General features: G+C 43.9%; 1 protein-coding gene across 1 annotated transcript; it reads left to right on the top strand.

Moving 5' to 3' along the window:
* The first annotated feature begins 3,664 nt into the window (after positions 1-3,664).
* On the top strand, positions 3,665-26,415 carry LMNB1 (lamin B1). Its single transcript, XM_058044118.1, has 11 exons — positions 3,665-4,108; positions 12,478-12,634; positions 13,346-13,471; positions 14,437-14,607; positions 15,965-16,090; positions 18,579-18,799; positions 21,358-21,583; positions 23,533-23,637; positions 24,045-24,164; positions 24,861-24,974; positions 26,208-26,415. The coding sequence occupies exons 1-11, from the start codon at positions 3,759-3,761 to the stop codon at positions 26,247-26,249; spliced, it is 1,758 nt and encodes a 585-aa protein (XP_057900101.1). The 5' UTR covers positions 3,665-3,758; the 3' UTR covers positions 26,250-26,415.

The following is a 26,415-nucleotide window of genomic DNA, read 5'->3' as shown; positions in this document are numbered from 1 at the left end:
AACAACTGTTTAAAAAAAATGCAGATTTTTTATGTAATTTGTTTGTTTTCATTTCATATACTCATTTAGCTCAAACAAAATTGATAGCTCTCTCTGAATCCTGGTAAGACACAGTGCTAAATCAACATTTTTAAAGTACTTTTTCTAGGAAAGCCTTCAAGTTCTGCACAAGGGAACCTACAAAGTGCAGTGTAGTCATACTTAAGTTACTGCTATACAGAGCAGTAGCTGGAATTTGCACAGGGACCATGCAGCAGTCACAGTTATCATTTTCTCATTGCTGAAGCCAAAAACCAGGGAGGAGTATTACTATTACCCCATCTGCTCATGTGAGGAGTCTCCAGATTTTGTTCTCTTTCTAAACAGCTGCAGACACCCCCGTGCTCTCTCCTCCTACCGTGGCTGTTACAAAAAACCCCATTTCTATTAATTTTTTGTTGTTTTGCTTGGTTTCTTGAAAGCTCAGACTGAAGCAAATTCTCTTTTTGGTTCTTCTTTAGCAGACATTCCCAGGTGAAAACAAACAGACAGTATTTTCTCATAAGTACTCAGGTTAGGTGATATAAATTTAAATATTTTTATATTTTTCTTCTTTAGGAGAACAATATCTGAATCACTGAGGTAACCCTCAGACTATGGACACATATGCAGAATGTATTCACTGTGTCCACTTTAAAAGTAAATCTGGTATAAATACAAATTATTATATATACATAAAAAATCTGTTTAGCAATACAAAGTTTGCAACAGCAAAAATGGCTCATTTACTAGAAATTACAGGATCTATACAAATTTCCCAAAACTTAAATCAGTGCACAGAGAAAACCTTTGCTATTAAATGGTGCATGTTGGAAGGCTTTTGTTTAAAAATGTCTCAGTTATTGAAATGCTTTCCACATTTTGAGGAGATGAGTCCAAGAGGTGCAGTCTGTTGGGTCTGTAAGTTGTGTACAACCCCCTATACACAATTTATGCTGACTGCAAAAAAATTAGTAAATTAAAACGAATAAATTGCAGCTGCAGTGGTATTCTGAACCCGTGTGGAAAGTACTTGTGATGTATTTTAGAGGTGTGTTAGAGGCAGGGCTGAGTCACTCGGGTAAACACCACATTCCTTTTTTTTTTTTGTTTGTTTGTTTGTTTGTTTGGAGCTGCCCTGAGTAAAGAGGAACAGTGCTGATATTCAGTTTCATCAGCCCAGGTACAGTTTGAAGACCCATCATTTACTCACTTCCCTTTTCAGACTAATCCAGCAGGAAAAATTCAATCTCACAAGCACCAGAAAGAAACCTCAGATATAAAGAAAATTGCAGGGAAATCTGAGAGCAGCAACAATTACTTATTTCTTTAGTCTTGTTGTTGAAACCAACACAAGTTTATTTTCTTTTCTTTTCTTTTTTTTTTTTTTTTTGAATAATGAGATATTAATGGATTCAACTATTATAATTTTATGTGCATAGGAAATGCTACATCTTTTTTTTTTTTTTTTTTTAATTAGTTGGAAGCAGCAACCTGAAAACACAGACTGGTGAAAAATAAGCATGGAATAGGCAAGATCAACATTTCATTTTTCCACTGGGTAATTACAAGAAGAAGACTGATCTTGCCAGCTGCTTCCACTACAATATTTGTCTCCATTAATATTTTTTACCGTATTAGCGAATCTGGTCTGCTAAATAAGCATCATTTAGTTTAATCTCATGTGGTAGACCAGGAAGCTAAAATGCAGTGGTTTCAATAACAAAAAGATGAATCTTGAGGCTACTGAGGGGGAAAAGAAGGCCTCCTTACAAATAGTGTGAGTTTTTTAATACATCCTTTTGATTTGGGAGGTGAAATAGAACACATCACACCCATACCTCTGTCGGGAGAGAAAAGTGCTTTGCTTCAGGCAGACAAATATAGTGGGGTGGGGAAGGGATGATACCACAATTTTTTATAACAAACTGAAAACTCCTTGATTTAAAACCAAGCACCAAACTAAACTCAGGAAACAGACAGAACCAAAGCCAGCACTAAACACCTGCAAAGGGCTCAGTTTGTCCAACAATAAAACCTCCCAAACTTTGTCTCTTGTACTGCCTGTGAACACAGATCCTTTCACAGCAGTGCCAGCTGCGGTGTAAAATTACCCTGGGTTATAATCCTACTGTGCTGACAATTTTATGTTCCAGCAGGTGCTGTAGAATTTTTTACCAGCTGCTATCACTCTTGTAACCCAGCTTTTTTATTTTTCCAGTAGAAAAGGAGCAAATTCTAGTAAACGGCAGGGAAGGAAAAACCAGAGATAATGCTTTGTGTCAGCAAAGGCACCATGTGGGAAAAGCAGGAGCTCCCAGCTATGACTTAATTACTTTAGTTATGTACACCCCTGTGATTGGAATATATTCTTTTGGCAGTTTGAAGGGCTTCACCTAGCAGGGAAAATTTGCAAAAGGATTCCCGTTCTTCCTGAAGAATTAATGTTCGGTCTGAAAGTGAGTGCCTCTCACTGGCAGCAAAACTTCAGGAGCCTCAATGACATCCACCAAGGAATATGAAAATGTAGACTCCAAAGGTGGGCTGACTCTGCCTGAGGAATTGTACTCTGAGTCCTGAAACTCGCAGAATCGTGGAATCATGTCCCAGTTAGGTGGGAAATGAGCTCTGAGGTCATCAAGTCCGGCCTGTGACTGAACACCATCACACTGTCACCCAGATCATGGCACTGAGTGCCACTTCCAGCCTTTCCTTAACCACCTCCAGGGACAGTGGCTCCACCACCTCCCTGGACAGCCCCTTCTGCCCTCTCATCCTGTACCCTCTCATCCAGGAGATCCCTGGACACCACATTCCTCCAAAGCAGCCCCACACTGCGTGCTCAGGCAGCAGCAGGAGCCAACGTTGTTTTCTAAAGCACAGCGAGCAGCCTGTGGGTGAGAGAGACGTAAATTCTGGGTAGGAAACGTGGCACAGCAAAATTCCTTATTTATGAGGGGTTTATAGCTGCAGCCGGACATAGCCCAGGGGTGCCCGGGGGCCCAGAGGCCGATGGCCCCGGGGCTGTGCCGGCCGTGGGGCGGCAGCGGGAGCGGGGCAGGGCCCGTCCTTGCTGAGGCCGCACCTCGAGGGCTGCGGCACCTCCGGGCCCTCACACGGGCAATGGAGGGGCTGCGGCGTGGCCGGGGCGGGGAACGGAGCTGGGAAGGGAATGGAGCCCCAGGAGAGGCTGAGGGAGCCGGGAAGGGGCTCGGCCTGGAGTAAAGGAGGCTCAGGGGGCCCTTGTGGCTCTGCACAGCTCCTGCCAGGAGGGCACAGCCGGGGGGGGGGGGGGCAGCGGGGGGGGACGCGGGCTCCGGGTCCCTTTGTCCGGAGCCGTGGGCGGGAACGGGGGGCGGAATGAGGGGCGGGAACACGCGCGGGGCGTGGGCGTGGCCCGGCGGGGCGTGGCCTCACTGGCGCGCCCGCCGGCCGTGGGCGGGTTTTGAATTTAGCCCGCGGCAGAAGGCGGCTCGCGATTGGTTGGCTTGCGGTTACGTGAGCGGGAGCGCCGCGGGGGCGGTCCGGCGGGGCGGGCGCGCGGCCATATTGGAGCGGTGCGGAGCCGGCGGAGGAGGAGGAGGCGGTGACGACGACGGCGGTCGGTTCGTCCGTCCGTGCGTCCGCTCCGTCTGTCCGCGCGTCCGCTCCGTCTGTCCGCGCGTCCGCCTGTCCGCCTGTCCGTCGCACCCCTCCTGTTTCCCTGCCCTGCCGGTGTCCTCCCTCCAAGCCCGCGCTCCATGGCCGAGTCCACGGCGCCGCGGTCCCGCGGCCCAGCCGTCGCCGGGATGCTGCAGAGTCCGGCGCGCATCTCCCGCATGCGGGAGAAGGAGGAGCTGCGGCAGCTGAACGACCGGCTGGCCGTGTACATCGACAAGGTGCGGAGCCTGGAGACGGAGAACAGCGCGCTGCAGCGGCAGATGATCCACCGGGAGGAGGTGCGGGGCCTCGAGGTCACCGGGCTCAAGGCGATCTACGAGGGGGAGCTGGCGGACGCGCGGCGGACGCTGGACGACACGGCGCGGGACCGCGCCAGGCTGCAGATCGAGCTGGGCAAGCTGCGCGCCGACCACGAGCAGCTCCTGGATAGGTGGGCCACAAAGAAGCCGGGAAGCATCGGTGGCACGGCGGGATGGAGATGGGGATGCGGGCGGAGCGGCGCGGGAGGCACCGGCGGAGCGCACCCCGCCCGTCCCGCCGGGGCTCCGCGGCCGGCAATGAATGGGGGAATGAATGAATGAGGAGCAACGGGCTGCGCTGCCGCCGCTCCGCCCCGGCGGGAAGAGCCGGCCCCGAGCGCCGCCCCTGCCGGGTGCGAGCGCCCCGGACCCCGCAGCATCCGCGGGGTGCTCCGGTGCGCACGGAAAAAGGGGGGAGTTTGGTCAGACAGGTTGGGTATCAGGCAGGAGTTGCTTACTGTGCGCTGGAACAGGTTGTACAGGGAGGCTGGAGCGTCAGAAATGAGGTGAAGTGCTCTGATTGCTGCCCGGAGTAAAGGAGACCTTAGAGCACCTTCCTGTAACTAAGGGAGGCTGCGGAGAGATTTTTGACAAGGGCGCGGGGTGTTAGGATAAGATGGGAGGGGCTTTAAACTGAAGATGGGCAGGTTTAGATGGGATATCGGGCAGAAGTTCTTGGCTGTGAGAGAGGTGATGTCCTGGCACAGGTGGCCCAGGGAGGCTGTGGATGGTCCCATCCCTGGAATTGTTCCAGGCCAGGCTTGATGGAGCTGAGGATGGTCTGCTTTAGTCTGGGGACTGGACGGGCTTTAGAGTCCATCCCAGTCCCTTAGAATGTGATTCCATGAGTGTTCACCTCGCCCTGCACGGACTGAGGGGCTGTCTTGAAGGCTCAGGCTGCTTTGGGACGAAAAATTGAGCCTTTCTCAAACAGATTAACTTCATAATGTGAAAATACTGACTAGGTAATACATGGATCATGCTTGAAACCAAAGGGGACTGTAATTTCTGTATGCCCTCCTCGATGTTCAGATGTTACCAAAGGTAGAATTTGTGTCCGCACATCCCCCGGATTGACGGCTTTAGGGTACATTGCCAAGATCCCTGTTTTTGTCGCGAACTGATTTTGAGGCACTAGATTTTGCTTCTTAAACACTCGGCTCGATTAATTTGTTTATTTGGTTCCTTGTTTGTGTTTACCTTCAATTTGATTTTTGTGGCTGCTGCAGTTTTAGGCGTTCGCGCTTTAGCCTTGGAATCAGAAGGTGTCACAATATTGGGATGGGGGGTAAAAACCTCCGGAGTTGTTATTCTTCCTCTGCTACTGTGTCTTAAATGCCCTCTCAGCCCTGATGTTTCTGATGAGGAAGATACTTCGTGTGTAACCCGCACATTGATGTTCTCCCGCGTCTGCAGACACCTCTGATATCTCTTGGACTCTGTTATTTATAAAAACCAAAACCGTGAGCTTCTAATTAGTGAGAGTGGTTATTCTGGAGGTTCTCTCTTGGTGCCTCACGATAGTCTTAAATCAAAGCAGTCATTGACAGTGATAGGGGAAAGCCTGGTGTAGCCGCTGACAGGCACCAACATTTCTTGACTCCGGGGTCGAGCCAGGAGTTTCCATCTCTTAGTGATTTTATTGAGGAACGCACACTCTTGTGTCAGCTTCTCGCATAGACGCCGTGCGCGGGACTGGGATCTAAGCGCAGTCTGTGGTGGATTCCCTTTTTGTGGCTGGAACCAAGGCTTTAATAACGTGGACACGGGCATCTGCGTGTTCTGTCTTGCATTTGCCTGTGATACTTGGCAAAAAACCTGCTTTGTTGGGGGCGGGTGTTGATTGCCAAGAACTCCTGGAGGGTTTAGTGAAACAAACACTCGGTGCTGTTTGGGGCTCCTGGGCTCCACTTGTTTGTGGCTCTTTGGTGTGGATGGGCATGCAGTTTCTTAGTCGTCTTTGAGTGCTAAGATGGATATCTTGGGGATATCTCAGCTTATCTGTAATTCTATTTGCAAAGCCTTAAAAAGGAGCAGAGGGGTTTTTCACTTGAACTGGAGCACGCTCCTTCATGGCTTCTTAAAGCTGTTAAATCACATTGTAACCTGACAAAAAATGCTCTTAAAAGCACTTTGCACAAGGGTGCATAGGAGCACTGTGAGGGTTTGCAAGGTAAGATGAGGATGTGTGCTCTCAGCAGGATTTTCCTTGCCCTCTCTGGAAGCAGAACTGCAGTGAGCTGTATGCACTGGCTTTAGTTAAAATGTGAGTTTGTTGTAGTTTGTATCTAAAAGAGCCAGTTGCAGGGGAGGAAAAAGGAAAAAAAAAAAACAAGTTTCCTGGCGTGTTTGGTTTGTGTGGTTTAGATATTCTGGTAGCCATAACATTGAGATTAGTGATGGCTTTGTTTCCTTACAGAGCTAGTGGTGGAGAAATCGTTCTCCAGGTGTTCTGTGGAGGGAGTAAAGATGATTTGCCACTTGATGATCTGAAGCTGGGCAATAACATTCATGGTCTAGCTGGCCTTCTTGTGTTACTTGAATATTTTTGCAGGTGTATTCTTGTGCCACTCTGTTTCCTCTGGTTAGCACGCCATCCTTCTTAATTCCTTGATCCATTTTATTCCAGGCATCTCTCAGTCACTCTTAGTGCCTCAAACTCAAACTTCTAGTTACTCTCGAAGTGCTGTAGGGCTTTTCCTGTTCTTTCTTCACAAAAATTAAAGCTCCAGTCACCTATTTGTTGGATTTGCTGACTTCAGTGCCATCTGTATGGTGTGATGCACCAAAAAGCTTGCTCTGTTCATACTTCAAATCCCTCAGGAAAATTGCATTTTTTTACTGTTTGCTTACACTCCTATATATATAGCAGTCTTGCTGCATGCTCTCCTAGAGTGCTTGCCATGCAGCCATAGGTTCTGCTCCAGCAAAAATATGAAGGTTTCCCTTGATACTTCAAATCTCTAAAGAATTAAGTTGGGGAAAAGTGAGATTAAAAAAATGGGCTTCCCTATTTTTGCTCTGGAGAGGGGACGGGAAAGTGACACTCATAGTTGTGTAAGTAGGAGGCTTGTGATGGGCAGAATGGAGATAAAGGAAAATAAATCTCTGTGTCTCAAGACTTAGGGGGAAAAAAAAAACCCCCCATGCAATTTGGGTTTGGGTGTATAGAATTCTTGGGAGGTGGAGGAGAGGGAGATCTCTCTTCCGTAGTTTGAGAAATTGAGAGACAGCACAAATTTCACAGTATTTCCAGTTTATGTTCTCATTAGTGATTAGACAAGACTTAACTGTATGCTTTGCTATCAGTGTTGGCTGTTGTAGAGACATGCCTATACTTCTGTACTTTAAATAAACTTGTAATATTTTTTTTGTAATGAAATTGTGTAATTAACTGTGACTGCTACGCTTTTGCCAGTGGAGGGCTGTGGCAGACGCCAGCAGTAGCTCCACAGAACAAAATGCCTGTGCACATTGATTTCCAGCTGCTGGCCTTGCTCGTGAGCAATGGAGGCGAAGAAAGGTTGCCTGACGCTCAAAATTCGCGATGATACAATTGGCAACAAATTATTTTGGGGTAACAGCTCCTGTTATTTTTAGGTAAGAGTGCACTTCCTGCAACAGAGCAGCGTTGCCTTGGCTGGGCGTTCAGATTGCTGCAAGTTCCATATTTCTTGAGAAAAAGATTAAATGGACAAGGCATACAAATCAGTGAGGGATGTCGTCCTTGGGCATGTCATAATGCCATCATTTAAGCAGCAGGTCCCAACTGCTCCATCGCATCCTACAAGACTGGACAAAGCTTCTGCTTTTGAGGGGAGGCGTGTCATGGGTTCATCGTCTGCCACAAGTGCACACCAGGGAGAACTGCTGGGCCAGAAAGGTCTCGTGTGTCACTGGAAGCAATTAACTGAACAAGGGCACACATTGTGAATTTTGGCACAGCTGTGTCACCAGGTCCTGCTGAACAGGGGCCGTTCAGAAAGCCGGGGCTGGCTGCTGTGTTTGTGCACCTCTGCTGATGGGTCAGGTTTCAGCATGGTTTTCCACTGGTGGAAGTGGTTTCCAAGATAAAGAAAATTTATTTCGAAGATATATTTGTGATGGAGACTTAATGGCCAGAAATCCCTGGCTGGACTTGCCCAGTTCTGGTTGGTCGTGAGAGGAAATTGTGTTCTTTAGGAGGTGTGAGCTGGTGTTAACTCCAGTTAATTTAGGAAACCCATTGTTTGCATTTGTCTTTGGCAGGCTGGGGTTTCACTGTGGCAGTTTGCCAGTGTTGAGGGACGTCGGCCTCCTGGAAGAGGAGAGACAATGTGATTAGAGTAACTTTGAAGGAAAATATGTGTTTTATTCAAAGTGTTGGCAAAGGACTTAATCTTCCTTTATTATCTTCGGGTGTTTTGTTGAGTGCATTAATAGTAAATGTGGTAAGAAAGTAAACTTTAATTTTAAGTATCAAAGAGATGGTTTATCTGGCTGGCTGGCTTTGCATCTCCAGCTGGCCTTCCTTCCCATCTTCACTCTGAAGTACATTTCTGAACTGAGATTAGACAGTAAAATAAATATCAGGAGCAGCTTCCCATCGGCCTGTGGCTTGAATTACTGATCAAGGGTGCAGCTGGCACCCCGAGCAGCGACACAGAACCATGTGGTGTTGGTGCAGGCAAAGATGTGACACCTGTTCCAGGCTTTGCCAGGGTGCACCTGTGCTGCGAGGAGCTGGAAAGGAAGCTGGCTGGAGTTGTTTTCAGGCGTATTTTTGTTATTGTAGGTGATCTTGAAAAGTGAGGCAAAGGATTGGGACTTCAGAGGTTTAATCTGAAATCTGTCACCGCTTGGATGTGTACCATAGAGCACCCAGAGGGGGAAGGAGTGGGGTGGTTGGCTTGCTGTGGAATCATTCAAGCCACTGAAATGTAAGAATTTATATTCTGAAGTCAGCATGTCTTCTGTGCAGTGTGGGACATAAATATTTGGGCTCAGATACGTGGAAATGTAATGAAGACAGGGTAGTGGGCAGTGGCTTGATATGTGTTTGTGTGTGTAGTTTCTGCTTAAAATGGGGTTATGGGGTTCACACAGATGACCATGAGCTTCAGGTTGGATTTGTGACTTCAAGCAGGGTGTGACTAGAGATGATGTGTTGTTGTTGGTTGCAAATATTTAAGTAAAATGGGTAACATGAGACGAGGCTGAAACAACATTGCATATATTTATTTACAGAAAGCCATACTTGTCCAGTTACTTTTACTGCGGTCTCTAATCAAATATTTGAATGCTCTTAGGTGCTTCTTATGTTATTTAAGTCACTTCCTTGCAAAATACAGCCCTAGCATTTTGTCTGCCACGGGGGGAAAATGTGGGAAACTGACTGCTAGCTAAATAAAAGATAGAAAATTCATGACTATAGTTGGGTTTTTTTAATTATTATTTTCATATTTCTCTACAAGTGGACTAGAAAACCAACCCACTGTGCAGTAAATGTAATTTTATAGGGGTCTAAATATAGGTTGCATTATCAGGAATGGCAACACGTGTGTATCTATGTCACGACTTGGCTGAAAGCCCATGCTTTCCGAGGAGGGTTTGGTTAATGTTGGCAATGCTTAGCTTGGTGATCAGGCACTTAAGTAGCTGCAGAGAAGAGTGGGTGGGGTGTGGGAGGTGAGAAGAATCTGCTGTAGGCTGGTGGCATCCTGCACTTGGTCAGTTCCAAACGAAATTTTGGATTACACCTCCCAAGGTCTGGCTGCTGACTGCTTGCCTCGCACTAGGTGTGCGGCTTGTCTGGCTCCAGATGGTCAGCTTAGCCAGAAAATTATTTCCTTGGGGTTTTTGTTTAGTTGAGGCTTTTTTTGTGTGGCTTTTCTATGAACTTAGTGAGAAGTTTAAGGAGATGATGGGAAATTGTAGGTTGTTGTAAACGTTTCCATGGATAAGAAGATCCACGCACTTTGAAGTCAAAAGAGAGAAAACCAAACTGCTTCTTTGAAAAAGATGCGAGTCAGCAATTACTTGTTTGCTTTTATTTTCCTTTCATGAGTCAAACTACTTGAAAAGGAGCACAGTTCTAGGTAATCTCTGAACACTGCAACAGGAAGGTGTTTGAGGTTTTTTCATTTGCTGTATTCAGATGTAGCTTTGGCTCTCTGGGTAGGAAGAAGGCATCTATTGTCAAGAGGCTGAAGTTTTTCCTGGTCAAAATTAATGGATGTAAGGGTGAAGTATGTGCTGTATACTTTGGTGTTTGTTTTTATAAATCACAGAGGCTTTTCTGATCTTCTCCTCCTTTCCTGAATTCCCTTCAGGGATGGGATGACACTGTTGAGTTGCTGAGATTTCATCTGGCTTCCAGCGTTTGAAGTGTGGAGCTCCAGTTTCTGTTTTCTCTCTGAGAATGTGTTCAGATGAGCTGTCTCACAGTTAGACAGCTCATGTCACTAACAGCTAATAGTGCTTAATTTTAATTCTCCACCCACCCACCACCCCCCTGCTGTGGCTTTTGTTGCATTAAATTATAGTGTGGCTGCACAGACAGTCTTGTTGCAAACAAACCAGAAAGGGCTGATCTAACTGGTAATACTTTTTGTGGTACAGGTACTACCCTGGGTTTTAATCATGTTGTTGTTGCTAGTCTATATTATTATAATACCCTTTTTTCTCTGCTGATGCATGGCAAGAACGGTCTTCTCAGCTGCCTCTTAGTCTGTAAATGCATTAAAAAGGTATTTGTATTAAAACAATTTAGGATTCAAGCAGTTTAAGGTATCCACCACCTTGGGTAGTGGCACGTTTTGGGGACTCTCTCTGTTTCAGAGTCCAGGATAATTTGGGGAGCAGCGCACTGTTTATAGTTCTGCAACTTTCTCATTTCAGGATCTGACTTGGTAGCCTTGGTTTCAGCTTAGGAGAAGCAGTTTCTTCCGTTTTGATTAAAGCTTTTTTTTCCAGAAGTGTGACCAAGCAAGAAATGTCTGCTGTGGACCCTCATACTTCCTAATAGGGGATGGAGGGATTGGGTTTTTCTACAGATGTATTTTGTACAGATGCGCAACACACCTTCCCTTCCTTCTTCTTCCTCTTCTGCTGCACACTTTCCTTGCGTGGTGAAGTTCTAGCAGGGCTGGGTACAAGAGGAAGTGCAAGAGGGAATAATGCAGAGAGCTGGAAGCAGGAATGCCCCAACCCCAAATCCTGTATTTTTGTCCAAGCCCATGGTCCGGCCGTGGCTCTGAGGAGTGAGATCCCGCTAAGGCAGTGGGGAGTGCTGGGCAGGAGGAAGCAGCTGAGTGCAGGAGAGCGTTTTTGTGTGTCTCAGGGGCTCCCAGCCTGGCCCTTGGATGCCGTGGGGGCAGCAGGTGCTAATCCCAGGGATCGGGATTAAGGAGCGCTAAGTCTGTTGCGTAGGGGCTGCCATGTGGTGTGGCTGTGTGCTGAAACCTCCATCCCTGCATCCCTCCGTGTGCATGCACCTCGCCTGTGAGTGTGACAAGTGCAGGGAATCTTGGAGGGAAAAAAGGATTTCTTAAAGCTGAGGGTGTCTGCTTTTAAAATTGTGTTGATTTTGCCTTAGGTCTCATTTTGTCAAGATGCATTGCTGTTGTGTCTTATAAACCTTACAGTGACTAAAAAAAGTAGTGGATTTGTTCTGAATCTGTCTAATTTTATTTTGATTTCAGTTTATCCAATTTTCTGCATATTATGCTGTTTACTCTGGGTTGGTTCTTTTGTGTTGTTTTGGCGTTTTTTTAACATCTGGAAAGAAAAGCGTAAAAGGTGAAGAAGGACATGCCAGCTCTCATTATTATTGAGCCTAAATCTGTCCATCCCTTTAAAAAGTTCACAGTTCAATTAAAACCATCTAGGACTTGTGCATGCTACTGCCCTTGATAGACAAGGGTGGATATCCCAGGCAGAAAAATAATGAACTCCAAGCTGAAGAACTTGTTACACATTTAAAGGCTGCTTGTGCCATCTAAGGACAAGAGACACTTTGATTCATGAATATGGGTTTCCTTTCTCCTGTTTTTGATAGTAGCCTGTTACAGTGTTATTTGTGGATAATAAACTTGTGTTTATGTGACATTACTTTTCCCCCCTGTTTGATTTCTCTGTTTGAATATGCTGGTTTAGGAGATAAACACCTAGAACATGCTTGACTGCTTGTCTAGACACAAAAGCTAATTTGAAGGTTATTTGAAAATCTTCTGTGCTTGCCTTCATAAAGAAATCACCTCTGCACCAGTGTAATGTCTATGATGGCAGATAGTGTATAGACAGGATTTGGGTCTGTGGAGCTTTGCCATTTCTGAAGGTTGCTGCCAAAGCCCAGTCAATTTAGCTAAAACAACATGTTTTTGACAGGTGTTTCTCAAGTTCAAGGTTCAGATTGCTTTATTAGCCAGCACTCTGTTTTGGGGACATTTCTAGGTTTTCTTGCAACCTTTTCTAGGCATTTCTAGGTTTTCTTGCAATCACTTTCTCTGGTTTGTTCCAGCTATGCAAAAAAGGAATCTGACCTTAATAGAGCCCAGGTCAAACTTCATGAGCTTGATGCAGCCCTGAATTCTAAAGAAGCTTCACTGGCCACAGCCCTTGGTGATAAGAAAAGTCTGGAGGGAAAAAATAAAGAGTTGAAAGATGAAATACAAGAGGTGAGAAGAAATGAATATCTTAACCATCAGGTTCTCTTAGCGAGTGAGGTGGTTTTCTGTATTATGGGCTGCCAACCTGATGAAGTATAACTTTGTAACCAAAAAGGATGAAAACCTGTCAAGAGCTGAGACAGCTCTTAAAATCGAAGATGCTGAAATTATGAGGGATGTTACTTAGGGCGAAGACAGCAGATCAAGACTCAAAGTACACTTGACACTTTTCAGAATTGTTTTGGGGGGCAGATTGGCTTGACAAGAACAGGTAATAAGTGACAAATAACAATTTCTCTCTGCCCCCCTTTGGTTTCTGCCTCTGGTTCTGCATGTTCTGCTGGAACAATGATGAGGAAAACTTCTCCTAGTTTTGTTAGCCTTTAGATTTGTAATCTTGAGCATCGCCACCTCAAGAAGACAAGTTGTGGAGAGAAGGCAACTGGTGTTTTCCATGTATTAAAAATTGATTTGTAAGGAAAATTACTAGGGAGCAATTTTAATGCCAGTTACTATTGTGAAATATATAGAACTCGCTTGTATAAGCAACTGCAAAAGTGTCCATGTGTGATATGTAATATTACTGGCATAAATACTGGGATTTGATTGTGAAGTTAAACCTTAATATGTAGTAGCTGTAGTTCTGTGAGGCTTGGGCCACTGTGTGAGTTCTACTGCATAATTTGTGTTGATTTTTTTTTTTTTTTTAATTTCTTAAAGCTTGAAACTTCTTTAGCTGCTGCCAAGAACCAGCTTATGAAAGAAACCTTGCAGAAAGTGGAACTTCAGAACCGTTGTCAGAGCCTCTCTGAGGACCTGGAATTCCGTAAAAATATGTATGAGGAGGTAAATTTAGCCTCAAGAATTAACATTTTTAAAGAGAAGGTGGCAACTGGTGTGGGAAATTCTAGAATAGGAAAATAACTTAGGTTGTTGGGAGGTACCTCTGCAATTTGTCTGAACTCCTACTCAGAGTAGGGTTTACCTCTGTTCTGGCATGAAGGTTTCCAACTTCCTTTTTCTAGGAAAAATGATTTTAATTCTGAATTCTTGTGGTAAAATAACCTCATGTATCATGTTGTTTCATCTTAAATTCTGATCATGGTGTGCAATGCACGTCTTTTTCTGTTAATGAGAAAGTAGGTTAATTTCCTACATAACCCCATTATAAGAAATAAAGTGGACGGAGACTCAAACAGGTGCTTTGGACCTGCAATGTTTTTAATTTCAAACCTTTCTAATAGGATGCTCTTGAATAATGGAAACAAGGGTGGAGGAGTAGTTGTCTCTTAGAACTTTCTCTTGCCACCCTCCCTTTCACCTGTGGCATTTGAGTCTTTCCAGGAAGAACCTTAGGGCAGTAACAAAGGTCTTTTGTTCCATGTGTGCTTTTTCTTCCTAGAAGTATTTTCAGCTTTGTTTCATATTGTTGGAATCCCTTTCTTTCCAGAGAAAGCACAGGCAAGCACACAAGTAAATAGGGAAAGTGAGTTGACTGTTACTTCACAGCAGTTTGATTTTGTTGAAGCACACAAGGTACCTCAAGAAAGGAGGGATCTATTTCCAAAATCTGATGATTCTGAGGTGTATTTGTTGCAAGAGAACTCTCAGAAAAAAAAACCCAAAAAACTGATGGTATCCTAGCTCTTATTTTAACAACTAGCTTTTGCAAAATAAGGCTGGGGAGACCATTTCTACCAAAAGCTTCGCGCCAGAATAGTCCGACACTAGAACCTGCGTTCCTCCCCGCTCAGCAGGAAACTTTAGTCCCGTATTTCCCGGGTGTTAGCGTGTTTCTGTGGCTCCCACAGGAGATCAAAGAGATGAGAAGGAAGCACGCGACGCGCCTGGCGGAGGTGGGCTCTGGGTCCCAGCTCGAGTTCGAGCACAAGCTGACCCAGGCCCTCCGCACGATCCGAGAGCAGCACGAGGCACAAGTGAGGCTCTACAAGGAGCAGCTGGAAGCGACTTACAGCTCCAGGGTGAGAGCAGTGTTTTCACACAGCTGTTTGATGCTGCTTCGGTTTTGTTTGGCGCAATAGCGCGGTTTCTGGCGGCTTGGAGGGGCTTGGAATTAGCACGCGTTTGGGTGTGGGTTTGCGCTTCGACACCTCGCTTTGGGAGCAGGTTTAATCCTCATCAGGTACAGCAACAGAAGGGAAGGAAGCGCTGTGTGGAGGTGGTGTGGGGGGGAAAAGTGATTAATGCTGGGATTACCGTGAATTCAGGGAAAATTTTTTTAATTGTTAAGCATGGTACTGAGCAGCGATAAATATATATGTATAAAAATTCGTAACGGGGCTGCTGAGAAGATAGAGAATAGAGTTTTCTGAGCCTGTACAAAACGTGGGGAAGTTTTACAATGCCCAGTAACTTCTGTTTTTCACTCATCTAGGCAGAAATCTGAAATCAGTTAGACTTCATAATTTCCTTCCTCTGCTGTTACTCAGCATTTATGTCAGGAGGCACCCTGATGTCTCAACTGAACCTGGTTTCTGTGGCTGTGCTTGTTGCAGTTAGTATTGTTTAAAAGCAGGGTGAGATTTTACATCAGAAAAGTTCATATAAACTGAATTTATTAGCATCAGTTTTGGTCTTTTCAGCCTGCTTATCTCCAGGCCTTCAATCTGTCTTGGAAAAGATTATTTAAAATGCAGTCTAGCCAAAAATGCAACCTCTCATTGCGTCCTTGGTCTTTATCATCAGGTATAATTCTCTGTATTTTTGGAAACTTAGTTAAAAAGATAAATTGGATTGCTTTGCACCATCGTCATCAAGTTCAATAAATCTGTGGTGCAGCTCAAGTGTGTGTGGCAGTGTTCAGCAGGAACGATTTGGTTACTCTATAAAAGTAAAACTGTTGAAGTTTGAAGTGATAGAATGAAACAATAGTGGTTTAGGACACTAGTACTGGTGCCAATTTGCTTTTATTGCCTGAAAGGTAACAAGTTTGCCTCTTTTTAGAGAATGTAAACTCATTTCAGTTTAGAGAATGTAAACTAATTTCACTAAGAGGGTGCTAAAGTGTGTTAAATAAGCATTTAAGTGTATTAAATAAACTTTAGCCAGCATGAAAACGGGGCTCAGTAGCTCAGTTTCAGTAATGTCTACAAGGGAAGGTTTTAATCCTAGAGTAACTATTCAGAGAATTGGAATTCCAGGCAGGGCAATCCAACACGGCAACCACGTTTTAGCCCTAGAGAAAGGAAGGTTTCAGCGCGTTGGAGCTGCAGAGAGGAACGCGGGTGGCTTAGCGTGGCCTGTGGGTTTCTGGTGATTCATTCCTTCTTCTGGTGAAAGTTACTGTGAAGCTGACGTGCTCGCTTGGGTGCCCTGCAGCTGGAGAGTGCCAGGATGTCCTCGGAGGTGAACAGCTCTGCAGTCCACACCATCCGGGAGCAGCTGAACGAGAGCCGCGTGCGCATCGAGAGCCTGTCCTCCCTCATCACCAGCCTCCAGAGAGAGGTACCCAGCTCTGCCTCCTCGCTCCCGCTGTTCACACCTGCTGGGCTTTGTGTTAAAGGGCTTTTCTGCCCATTACATTTGTTGGGTTTTGTGTTAAAGGTGTGTTTTTAACCCAGGTTTGTTCAGTGTCACAACCGGAGTTTTGTCTTCTCTCCTCCTGCTCTGTGCTGTTTCAAATTCATTTATATCTCCTCTTGACAAGCTTTATTTTATTTTTCTGTGTGTAGTAGTCTGCTATAGAGCCAGTGTTTGAAATGGGGTACTGTTAAGCGGCTTTTGTGGAGAGATGAGGCAATTTTAGTCAAATGTGTATTAAATGTTCTTGACACACTGAGCAGTTTAGTACTGACTGGACCAGCCTAGTGTAGAATTCTACAAAGCAACATTCAAAACCAGAAATGGAATTTGGAGGTTCTTTTCATTCTAGATCCAGTTTGCATCCAGACATCTAAAAAATCTAAAACTGTTGACAAGATCTTGCCCAGATTAGGAATGTGAGACTGAGCAAACAACATCAAAAAACTGTACTCGAGCATCTGTAGGGCAGGCCCTCGAGCAGAAATTGGTTATTCCTAGATTACAGAGGGCATAGATCACACCCAGAGAAGTATGACGTAGTGTGTGACAAGTGATATGTTCAGTACTGGCCTGTTTGTAACATTGTGTGCACTGTAGTGGGAAATCCACAGTGAAAATCAGAAGAGTCAGGAGTAGGTTCTGCAGTAAGCTTTTGTAACTCACTTGAAAATACAACAAAACATGTAAACATTTTTATTAATATAAAAATACTAGTACTGTTCGCTCCTTTCTGTAATACACTTCAAATTTTACTCCTCCTGTACAGTAGACTCTAATAGGGCATCAAAATTCTGTGTATTTCCAGTGAGAAATATAAATGTGGGGGATATTATTTCCTAAATTTCCAAATAAATTGGCAAATACTTGTAAGAGTCTTCCTAGTGTTCCTTTTATCTAGTCAGGTTAGTCTCTGGAAAAGATCAGGTGGTATAATGAATGTGCATGAGGTTCCACAGAGTTGGATGGAAAATTTTGGCCACTTAGATCTTATTTCTGCCTTTAGATTACCATCATCTTTTGGTGGTTCAGTCAAGAGGTTTGTTAAGTTAATTGCCTCTGTTCTGTGACTCCAGGAGTGACAGCTTTGTTCAGAGGACTTGCTTCTGAACTGGCAGAAGTGTTTGTTGCTAATTTCAGGGCATTCAAGTTCAGAGAAAATCAACTTCTGTCATTTTGGCCATGATTTTTCCACCAAATAAACCATTTTGCTGTGGTTTTGGGGTTGTTTTTTTATGGTAGCATTAGTGAAGTCAGCCAGGACACTTTTGTTTTCCACTTTAGTAGCATTAAGTTAAGCTTTACTTTCTTGGAAATCTCTTATCCCTGGTGCTGGTCTGGTTTGAGTTGCCAGCACTGAGCTCTGTAGTAGACTCCGCTGTGATCTTCCATGTGACACAAAACTCCATTTATTAAATTCCTTATCTGGCTCTTAGCATTGACAACCAGTAATACTGGTCCCTTGTGTCAGACATGGAGACTCCCTCTCCTCTTCTCTGTCTCTGGAATATGTGGTGACTTCCTAAATTTGGATGCATGCGTAACAAACTTTGTGATTATGGGGCATCGGTTCGTCTGTCTGCTCCTTAATTAAAAAAAAATAAATTGAATCTCAAGGGGCTGTGAAACAGAAGAAAGCATGCTTATGGAAACCCTAAAGCTGCCATCATTTTGGGCTTTCTTTGATAGGCATTCCATTCTGGGTGTGCACTTTTAAGATCTGCTGACCTGATGGAATTTTTGAAGCAGGAGACAAATCAGATTTCTTCAATGAGTGCTTATCACCACACTCTGAGCAGGCCTTGGAGGCTTTGGGGATAGGCAGGCAGGTTTGCACTGACAACAACCCCTATTCCTTGAGGGGAGCTGCCTCCCAGGATTCAGGATTAGCAGCACCAAGCCAAAGCACCAAGCAGACACCTGGAAAACACAGAGCACTGAAACACCTCCAGGGGTGGTGATTCCTCCACCTGCCTCCCTGGGCAGCCCGCTCCAATATCTAACCACCCTTTTGGTGAAGAAATCTGTCCTAATGTCCAGACTAAACCTCCCCTCATGCAGCTCAGGACTGTGTTCCTGTGTCCTGTCTGGAATGTGTTAAACTCTTAAGCTCAGTTTTTCTTTCCTGAGTAAATTCAAGTGCTGTGGCATATTTTCAGATCTCAGAAAAACAGAGCAGAGTAATTGTTTCCCCAAAGATGTTGCAAGTTTCACTGGAATCTTATGTGTTTACATTTGTAGTAGGTGAGTTGGAAAGGAGAGAGTTGAACACACGGGTGAGTTTGAACTCATGGGAGGGTGTAACTTCTGTAGTTTGAATTTGGTGTTGCCTGAACAGCAGAGGAGCAGCACGTGGAGGCTTGGCTGGGCTTTCTCTGCACCACCACTGATGTTTTCAATGCTTTTCCTCTAGTCCAGAGAGTGGCAGGACAAAGTACAGGAGCTGGAGATCACCTTGGCCGAGGAGCAGGAGAACAACCGCAAAGCACTGGCAGAGAAGGAGAAGGAAATTGCAGAGATAAGAAGTCAGATGCAGGAGCATCTGAGTGGCTACCAGCAGCTCCTGGATGTTAAACTGGCATTTGACATGGAGATCAATGCATACCGGAAAATGCTGGAGGGTGAAGAGGAGAGGTAGGGAAGACACGGCAAGGAGGTGGTGTCTCTGTTATCTCTGTGCTTTTCTTGTCTCCTTCTCTGTTAAAAAGCAGTTTTTAGTGGTGCTTGACTGCTTTCCATGGCACTGTTTTTGCCTCCTCCTGTCTGTCAGAGTACTAAGTCATCATGAGACCAAGGACACTGATTATCAGACCAGCTCTCAAGGCAGCAAATCACCTTTACTTTACCTTTTTCTTTTTTTAATGTTTTTTTTTATTTTTTTTCTCTTTTTCAAATCTTTTTTTATCTATCTTTTTAATATTTTTTAAATTTTTCCCCTTTCCTTTTCCCCTTTGCTTTTCCCCTTTGCTTTTCCCCTTTGCTTTTCCCCTTTGCTTTTCCCCTTTGCTTTTCCCCTTTGCTTTTCCCCTTTGCTTCTCCCCTTTGCTTCTCCCCTTTGCTTCTCCCCTTTGCTTCTCCCCTTTGCTTCTCCCCTTTGCTTCTCCCCTTTGCTTCTCCCCTTTGCTTCTCCCCTTTGCTTCTCCCCTTTGCTTCTCCCCTTTGCTTCTCCCCTTTGCTTCTCCCCTTTGCTTCTCCCCTTTGCTTCTCCCCTTTGCTTCTCCCCTTTGCTTCTCCCCTTTGCTTCTCCCCTTTGCTTCTCCCCTTTGCTTCTCCCCTTTGCTTCTCCCCTTTGCTTCTCCCCTTTGCTTCTCCCCTTTGCTTCTCCCCTTTGCTTCTCCCCTTTGCTTCTCCCCTTTGCTTCTCCCCTTTGCTTCTCCCCTTTGCTTCTCCCCTTTGCTTCTCCCCTTTGCTTCTCCCCTTTGCTTCTCCCCTTTGCTTCTCCCCTTTGCTTCTCCCCTTTGCTTCTCCCCTTTGCTTCTCCCCTTTGCTTCTCCCCTTTGCTTCTCCCCTTTGCTTCTCCCCTTTGCTTCTCCCCTTTGCTTCTCCCCTTTGCTTCTCCCCTTTGCTTCTCCCCTTTGCTTCTCCCCTTTGCTTCTCCCCTTTGCTTCTCCCCTTTGCTTCTCCCCTTTGCTTCTCCCCTTTGCTTCTCCCCTTTGCTTCTCCCCTTTGCTTCTCCCCTTTGCTTCTCCCCTTTGCTTCTCCCCTTTGCTTCTCCCCTTTGCTTCTCCCCTTTGCTTCTCCCCTTTGCTTCTCCCCTTTGCTTCTCCCCTTTGCTTCTCCCCTTTGCTTCTCCCCTTTGCTTCTCCCCTTTGCTTCTCCCCTTTGCTTCTCCCCTTTGCTTCTCCCCTTTGCTTCTCCCCTTTGCTTCTCCCCTTTGCTTCTCCCCTTTGCTTCTCCCCTTTGCTTCTCCCCTTTGCTTCTCCCCTTTGCTTCTCCCCTTTGCTTCTCCCCTTTGCTTCTCCCCTTTGCTTCTCCCCTTTGCTTCTCCCCTTTGCTTCTCCCCTTTGCTTCTCCCCTTTGCTTCTCCCCTTTGCTTCTCCCCTTTGCTTCTCCCCTTTGCTTCTCCCCTTTGCTTCTCCCCTTTGCTTCTCCCCTTTGCTTCTCCCCTTTGCTTCTCCCCTTTGCTTCTCCCCTTTGCTTCTCCCCTTTGCTTCTCCCCTTTGCTTCTCCCCTAAGGTCCAGCAGAGAAGAAGTAATGAATTGTCGTTTGTATGACTGCTTGGTGTTGTGCTTAATGATGTTCTGCAAAATTAGTTGCAGAGTTAATTATTTGTTACCCACATTCTCCCAAGTATAGAATAATTTTAATAAACTCATAGCCATTGTGATTGCCCAGCTCATCAGCCAGCTGCCTTTTCCACATCTGGCCTCAGTGTTCTTCCAGTACTGAGAATTTTCACCTCTGTCACAACTGTCATTTAGAGCAATTTTGTTCTTCACTGTGTTCTGAGCTACTCTCTGCTGATTCCTCTCAACTGTGGGGATGGAACAGCCAAAGCTTTTATTCCACTGTGTTTTTGCATTAATTTCACACAGTGGCTTAAGTCTCCCTAGGGTTTTTGTTTCTTTGTAGTCTTCAACAAATGCACAGAAATGCTTTTATGCTCTTAATGTAGTAATCCATCAGTATTCTCTGCTCCAGGAGCATTAATCAGCTGTTTGACAACATTTTATTCACCTCTTCAGTACTTCAGCCTTCACTTATTCATGTGACATGCTTTGTTTACTATGCTGCTGTATAAATCTATGGGAAGAAGAGGAGATGGAAGTTTATTTAAAAAAAAAAGGTGGAAAAAGTGAAACTAAATCATGGAATCTTTAGGCTGGGAAAGATATGAATCCAGCTGTAGACCCAGCACTGCTGTGGTCAGCACTAAACCCACGTGCCCCAGTGTCCCCAAGTGCCACATACACATGGGTGTTTGGATGATGATTCCACCACGTCCCTGGGCAAAGCCTGACTGCCTTTTCAGTGAAGAAATTCCTCCTGACACCCAGTGTGCACTATCCCTGTCCCACTTCAGCTCTTCCCTCTCGCTCTGTCCCGCATTCCCCGCAAGCGCACCCCGGCCTCCAGCTCTCATCGCCCTCCTGCCAGCGGGTTGTGGAGGGCAGGGAGGTCCCTCCCTGAGCCCCCTGTTCTCTGATGTGCTCTGTGTGTGTGTGTGTGTTCTCTCCCTTGCCCACGCCAGGCTGAACCTGTCCCCCGGCCCTTCCTCGCGGGTCACCATCTCGCACGCCTCGTCCAGCCGCAGTGTGCGCACAGCCGGCCGCAAGAGGAGGAGGATTGACGTGGAGGAGTCCGAGGCCAGCAGCAGCATGAGCATTTCCCACTCTGCCTCTGCCACGGGGAACGTGTCCATCGAGGAGATAGACGTGGACGGGAAGTTCATTCGCTTGAAGAACACCTCTGAGCAGGTTTGGAAGTGACCGCGTGCGTCCTGAGTAGAGGGAGTCCTCGGTGCCCTTGCCGCTCCCAAGGCTTCACTTTGATCCCAGAGCTTGTGGCATTAAGGAGCTGGTGTGTCCCAAAGAAAGCTTTCACACACTGATCTGGATTGGTGGTGACTTTCCCCCGAGGATTTTTGGTGCTTTTGTTTTACTGCAAGGTGGCCCGTCCACCAAATCATTACCTCGCACTTCTGCATTCTGCCTTGCAAGTAATGCACCTGTAAAATGGTACAGGTGACATTGTTCCTGATCAGAAATACTGCAAGCAGACACCAGGCTGCTTTAGATGCCTTTTCAGCACTTTTTCTGCCTTAAAAAGGCTCAAAACAAATAAATACATATGCAGAATAGAGGTCTAGATGAAATTAACTGCCAATGTCCCTTGTATCTGCGTAGAGCTTCCCTAAATTATGGTTTTTCTTCTTCCTTGGCTGTACACACAGTTTTACGAGCCCTCAACTCCCATGCCAAAGCCACTGCTACAGTGACCACTGAGATTGTATGGTTCTGTGAATAGATTGGAATTTGTGTTGGGAGGGTACACACATCTACACAAATGAAGAACTCTTTGATAAATAATAACCACTTCCTTATTTTGCTGTTACATACAGCACATTTCCCTCCTTTATCTTCACTAAAAGGCAGCCTGTTGTGATGAGCTGGCCTGGTTCCAAGTATCCCAGTCCCCTCTAATCAGTGAGGATATGGACAGGCTCCTCCAGACAGTGATCATGTGGGTTTTAATTATCTGTAATTACCACACCTGGGGAGCAATGGTTTCATTTAGTGAATTCAAGAAACCTTGACATTTCTCTTGGTCTAGACACTTCATTGTGTAGATGACTCAATTCAGCCAGGTCAAAAACTGTTTCTGGTGAGTCAGAATCTGCCCCTTTTTTGCTTTTTTGAGGGATTTTTTGAGTTTCCCCCCACACATATGCTTGTTTAACACATATATTTTTTTCCCCCACCTTTTATTTAATTACCCTGCACATCCCTTGTTTCATAAGGAAGGAGAAGCATCAGTTTTTTCCCAGTAACCATGGGTGGTTCATGTTTTTAGCACTTTTCCAGGGGGTCTAGATATTTGAGCAACTCCCTGTAGTGCAGTGTAATAAACTGTACTTGGGGAATATTCATGAGTGTTTCGACAGTTTAGGTAAATAAATAGATTTTAAAATTTTGATAAACACTCTTAAGTATGGTATGTGTTGGTGCAATGACAAACTGAATGTCAGCATCCATTGAATTATTTAAGATTGTTTATTTTAGATAATTTTAACTGACAGTGGGAGCTGTTGAATGATCAGAACCTGTGTTTGTGGGAGAGTTGAAAAAATGCTTGTTTTTAGGAATTTAAAAAATACCTACTCTTGTTTTGAAGGAGTCATTCTGTAAAGATGACTTGTATATGATTTGTTAATACTTATCAAGCAGTTGATAGGAAAAAAAATAATATAGGGAGTATGTGGTGGCAAGTGCGCATATGTAAAAATATTTCAAGAATACTAACAGCAATATTTTGTTTTCTAGGAAGCCTGCTTGCTATTCTGTGCTTCAAAAAAACAATAAATATTTGTAAGGGGATTTTAATATTTAATACCTATTACTAATATGTATTTCTCTGGCCCAAATGATAACAAAACTGATGCAAATCATAAACATTAGTTAAGTTAACATCAGAACTCTAAGGCAGAATGTCTTAAGCTTTAACTTCAAATAAGAGGTAAGCTAAATTAACCTAAAATTATTCTAATTCCATGCTGAAGATCAAGTGATAATAAACCCATTCACTGAAAGTTTCATGTGTGTCACAGCCTTAAAGATAAAACACACTACATTGCATAGCAGAAAAAATTAATGCTAGTGGAAATACTAAATTTTTATTTTTTTCTTTTTCCTCTCCCTTTTTTTAGGATCAACCTATGGGAGGCTGGGAGATGATCCGAAAAATAGGAGACACTTCTGCAAGTTACAGATACGCCCCAAGATACATACTAAAGGCAGGCCAGACTGTTACAGTAAGTGGTCAGGTTTCATTTGGAATGGCCAACTTCTGTGGGTGAAAAAGACAAAAGGGTTTTTAGTTTTGTCCTTCCTCTGTATGTTTTCAGGAAGTTATCACCTGTGTTTGTGTGGGGCATTTGTTGTGTTAATTGCTGGGATAATTAATACAGAGATGTTTTTCAGAATTTTCTGAGTGAAACGCTAATTTTCGCCATGTGCAGGTGGAAATTTTACATTACGTTACATATTCTGAAGTCCCTGCATTAAAAAACGATGTGTTTTATTGTACAAAACTTTAGGATTTGCTTGGTTTTCCTTACTGGAAGGGATTCACAGCGTCACTTAAATGAAATAACATTAACTGGATTTGGAAATGTGGTAAGGCTGGCAAAAAATGTTCCTGTGTGACTTGTGTTGTCAGATCTGGGCTTCAAATGCTGGAGTAGCTGCGAACCCTCCCACTGACCTCATCTGGAAGAACCAGCCTTCCTGGGGCACCGGGGAAGATGTGAAAGTTGTGCTGAAGAATTCTCAGGGAGAGGTAAAGCACCCCAGATCTGTGTGAGATATTTTCTCTCTCTAGGTGGCATCACCTACAAGGATTCAGATCAGGGCTCCATACAGGAATGCACTTGCAGGGGTTTTTTGGTAAAGTTTTCTCCTTTTGGAGAACTAGCTGCAGTTTAGAAATGCCTCTACTGAAGCCCGTGATTTTTTTTTTTACTCTGTATTGAGTCTAAATAGTGAAAAAATTACATATTCAGGCACCTTCCTCATGGCAGGAGCTGGGCAGTGCCTTAGAACACACCTTGAAAAGAAAGTTTTGGTAAATTCTTGATCAGTCTTCTAAATCAGTTTTTCTTAAACCTGTGTGCTTATGAGGAATGGGGAATCACACAGAGAAATCCACATGAAACAATGAGGGGTTACTAAAAATTGGGATGGGGTAGTTGCTGTGACATGCTGCAAGTGAAAGAAAATATTTAAATATATATGAAAAAATCATATTTTGGAAGGACTTGATGACTGTTGTCAGAAACAGTCCTTTTAATCTTTAAGATATTTAAAACTAAGCTGCTTATGATTAATGCTTGAGAAGTTTACAAATAAAATGAGTACAAGGAGTTCTCCCAGCAGCTGGAGCTTTCATTTCTCAGAAGTCCTGAGCAGGTGAGAAACAGGAGATTTTGTAATTGTTGTTTTTTTGAAGAGTTCAAGTCTTAAAACTGTCTTGCAGGAGGTTGCTCAAAGAATTACAGTGTTCCAAACAACAGCACATAAAGGGGAAAATGAAGAAGTTGAGGAAGAAGTAGCTGAAGCTCTGGATGAGGAAGACATTGACCGTCAGCAGGTATTTTTCTTTTAGGACTAACAAGGTTATTTATGTTGAAAAAATTGAGATTTAAGTAATGAATTCTTAAAACAAAACATTAAAAATTGAGTGCAGATGTTATTTTATTTTTAAAATCAGTAATTAAGGAAAGTATGGAACTGTCTTTTTGAAAATATTGCCTAACATATCCTCTTGCAGAGAAGTACATTTTTTTAAAAGTTTAAGATATGGGGATTTTTTTTTCCTCCCCTTAAACTCTGTTCCTCTTAAGATTCCCCCCCATGCCAATTTATAGTAGAGCTTGGCTTAAGCAGCTAAATTTACTGAAAGTTTTCAGAATTTAAATCTCTCTTTATCTCTCATAGAGAAAGCCATGTTAGTGTCTTATATTCAAATATTTTCTCTGATAAAGAGAGATACTCACATATTTTCTCTGATTGAGATAATTTGAGATTTGAAAACTCTTTGAGAGAAAATGTGCCTGGCATGCTGAAAAAAATAAAGTTCTGAAGATCAAAAAAAAAAACCCAAGAACTGTGTTACTGTGTTGGAAATCAGCAATGTTAGATTTATTATATAGAACCTCACAAGGTTCTTCTTTATGCTCCCTGATTCAAATACAGAAATTATTTGTATTTTTCTGATGCCTGTCGTCGTATTACTCCTCCATAGGAAAGGACATGTAACATTGTTTTAATTCCAGGATAAAAACAGGTTGTACAGCTTTGCTGTCTCTTGTTTGTACCCTGCCAGGGCAATAATTTCATGTATGTGTGTATATATGTATATGTGTGTATATATATATATCTGTGTGTATATGTATGTATATACGAATATATATGTATATGTATATATGAATTTAATTACATATTAAATATAATAATATCTAATTTAAATATATAGTTTAAATATAATTAAATGTTTTAAAATATAATTGAGTCTATAAAATATATAATTAATGTATGTTTGAGAGATAATGAATATATAGTCAATATATAGTCAATATATAGTCAATATATAGTCAATATATAGTCAATATATAGTCAATATATGTTATAATTAATATATAATTAATATAAAATTAATTGTTTAATACTATATATTAAAAAGCACAATAGATTCTTTTGAGTAGAAAAGCAGTTTGAGCATTTTGCTGCTGGGTGGTTTGTTGGTTGTTGGTTTTTTGGGGGGTTTTTCTGGGTGATTTTTGTGTTGTTGTTGGTTTTAAATGGTTCTCCCTGTTCTCGACAGGCAGGGCAAAGGGCATCCAACAGAAGCTGTGCGGTCATGTGAAATTCCAGCCACTCCAGGTTCCTCCAGCCGTGGTAATCCCTGCCTGCAGAACTGAGCCTTCTGAGAAGCACAACATTATTTTCCTGTCTGTGAATTTTTAAATTCTGCGAGTCTGATGGCCTTAAACTTCCTCTGCCACTGAAAAAAAAAAACCAAAAAAAAAAAA

Source organism: Melospiza georgiana, chromosome Z (assembly GCF_028018845.1).
Source record: "Melospiza georgiana isolate bMelGeo1 chromosome Z, bMelGeo1.pri, whole genome shotgun sequence".
Lineage (NCBI taxonomy): Eukaryota > Metazoa > Chordata > Aves > Passeriformes > Passerellidae > Melospiza > Melospiza georgiana.
Note: the sequence above shows the minus strand (reverse complement) of the source record. Positions and strands in the feature narration are given on the sequence as shown.

Bases quoted from the DNA above. Each gene is read 5' to 3' on its own strand.
- LMNB1 (XM_058044118.1), top strand. From the start codon at position 3,759: ATGGCCGAGTCCACGGCGCCGCGGTCCCGCGGCCCAGCCGTCGCCGGG. The intron at 12,635-13,345 runs GTGAGAAGAAAT...AATTTCTTAAAG, and splicing joins TGAAAGATGAAATACAAGAG to CTTGAAACTTCTTTAGCTGC. The intron at 18,800-21,357 runs GTAGGGAAGACA...TGCCCACGCCAG, and splicing joins CTGGAGGGTGAAGAGGAGAG to GCTGAACCTGTCCCCCGGCC.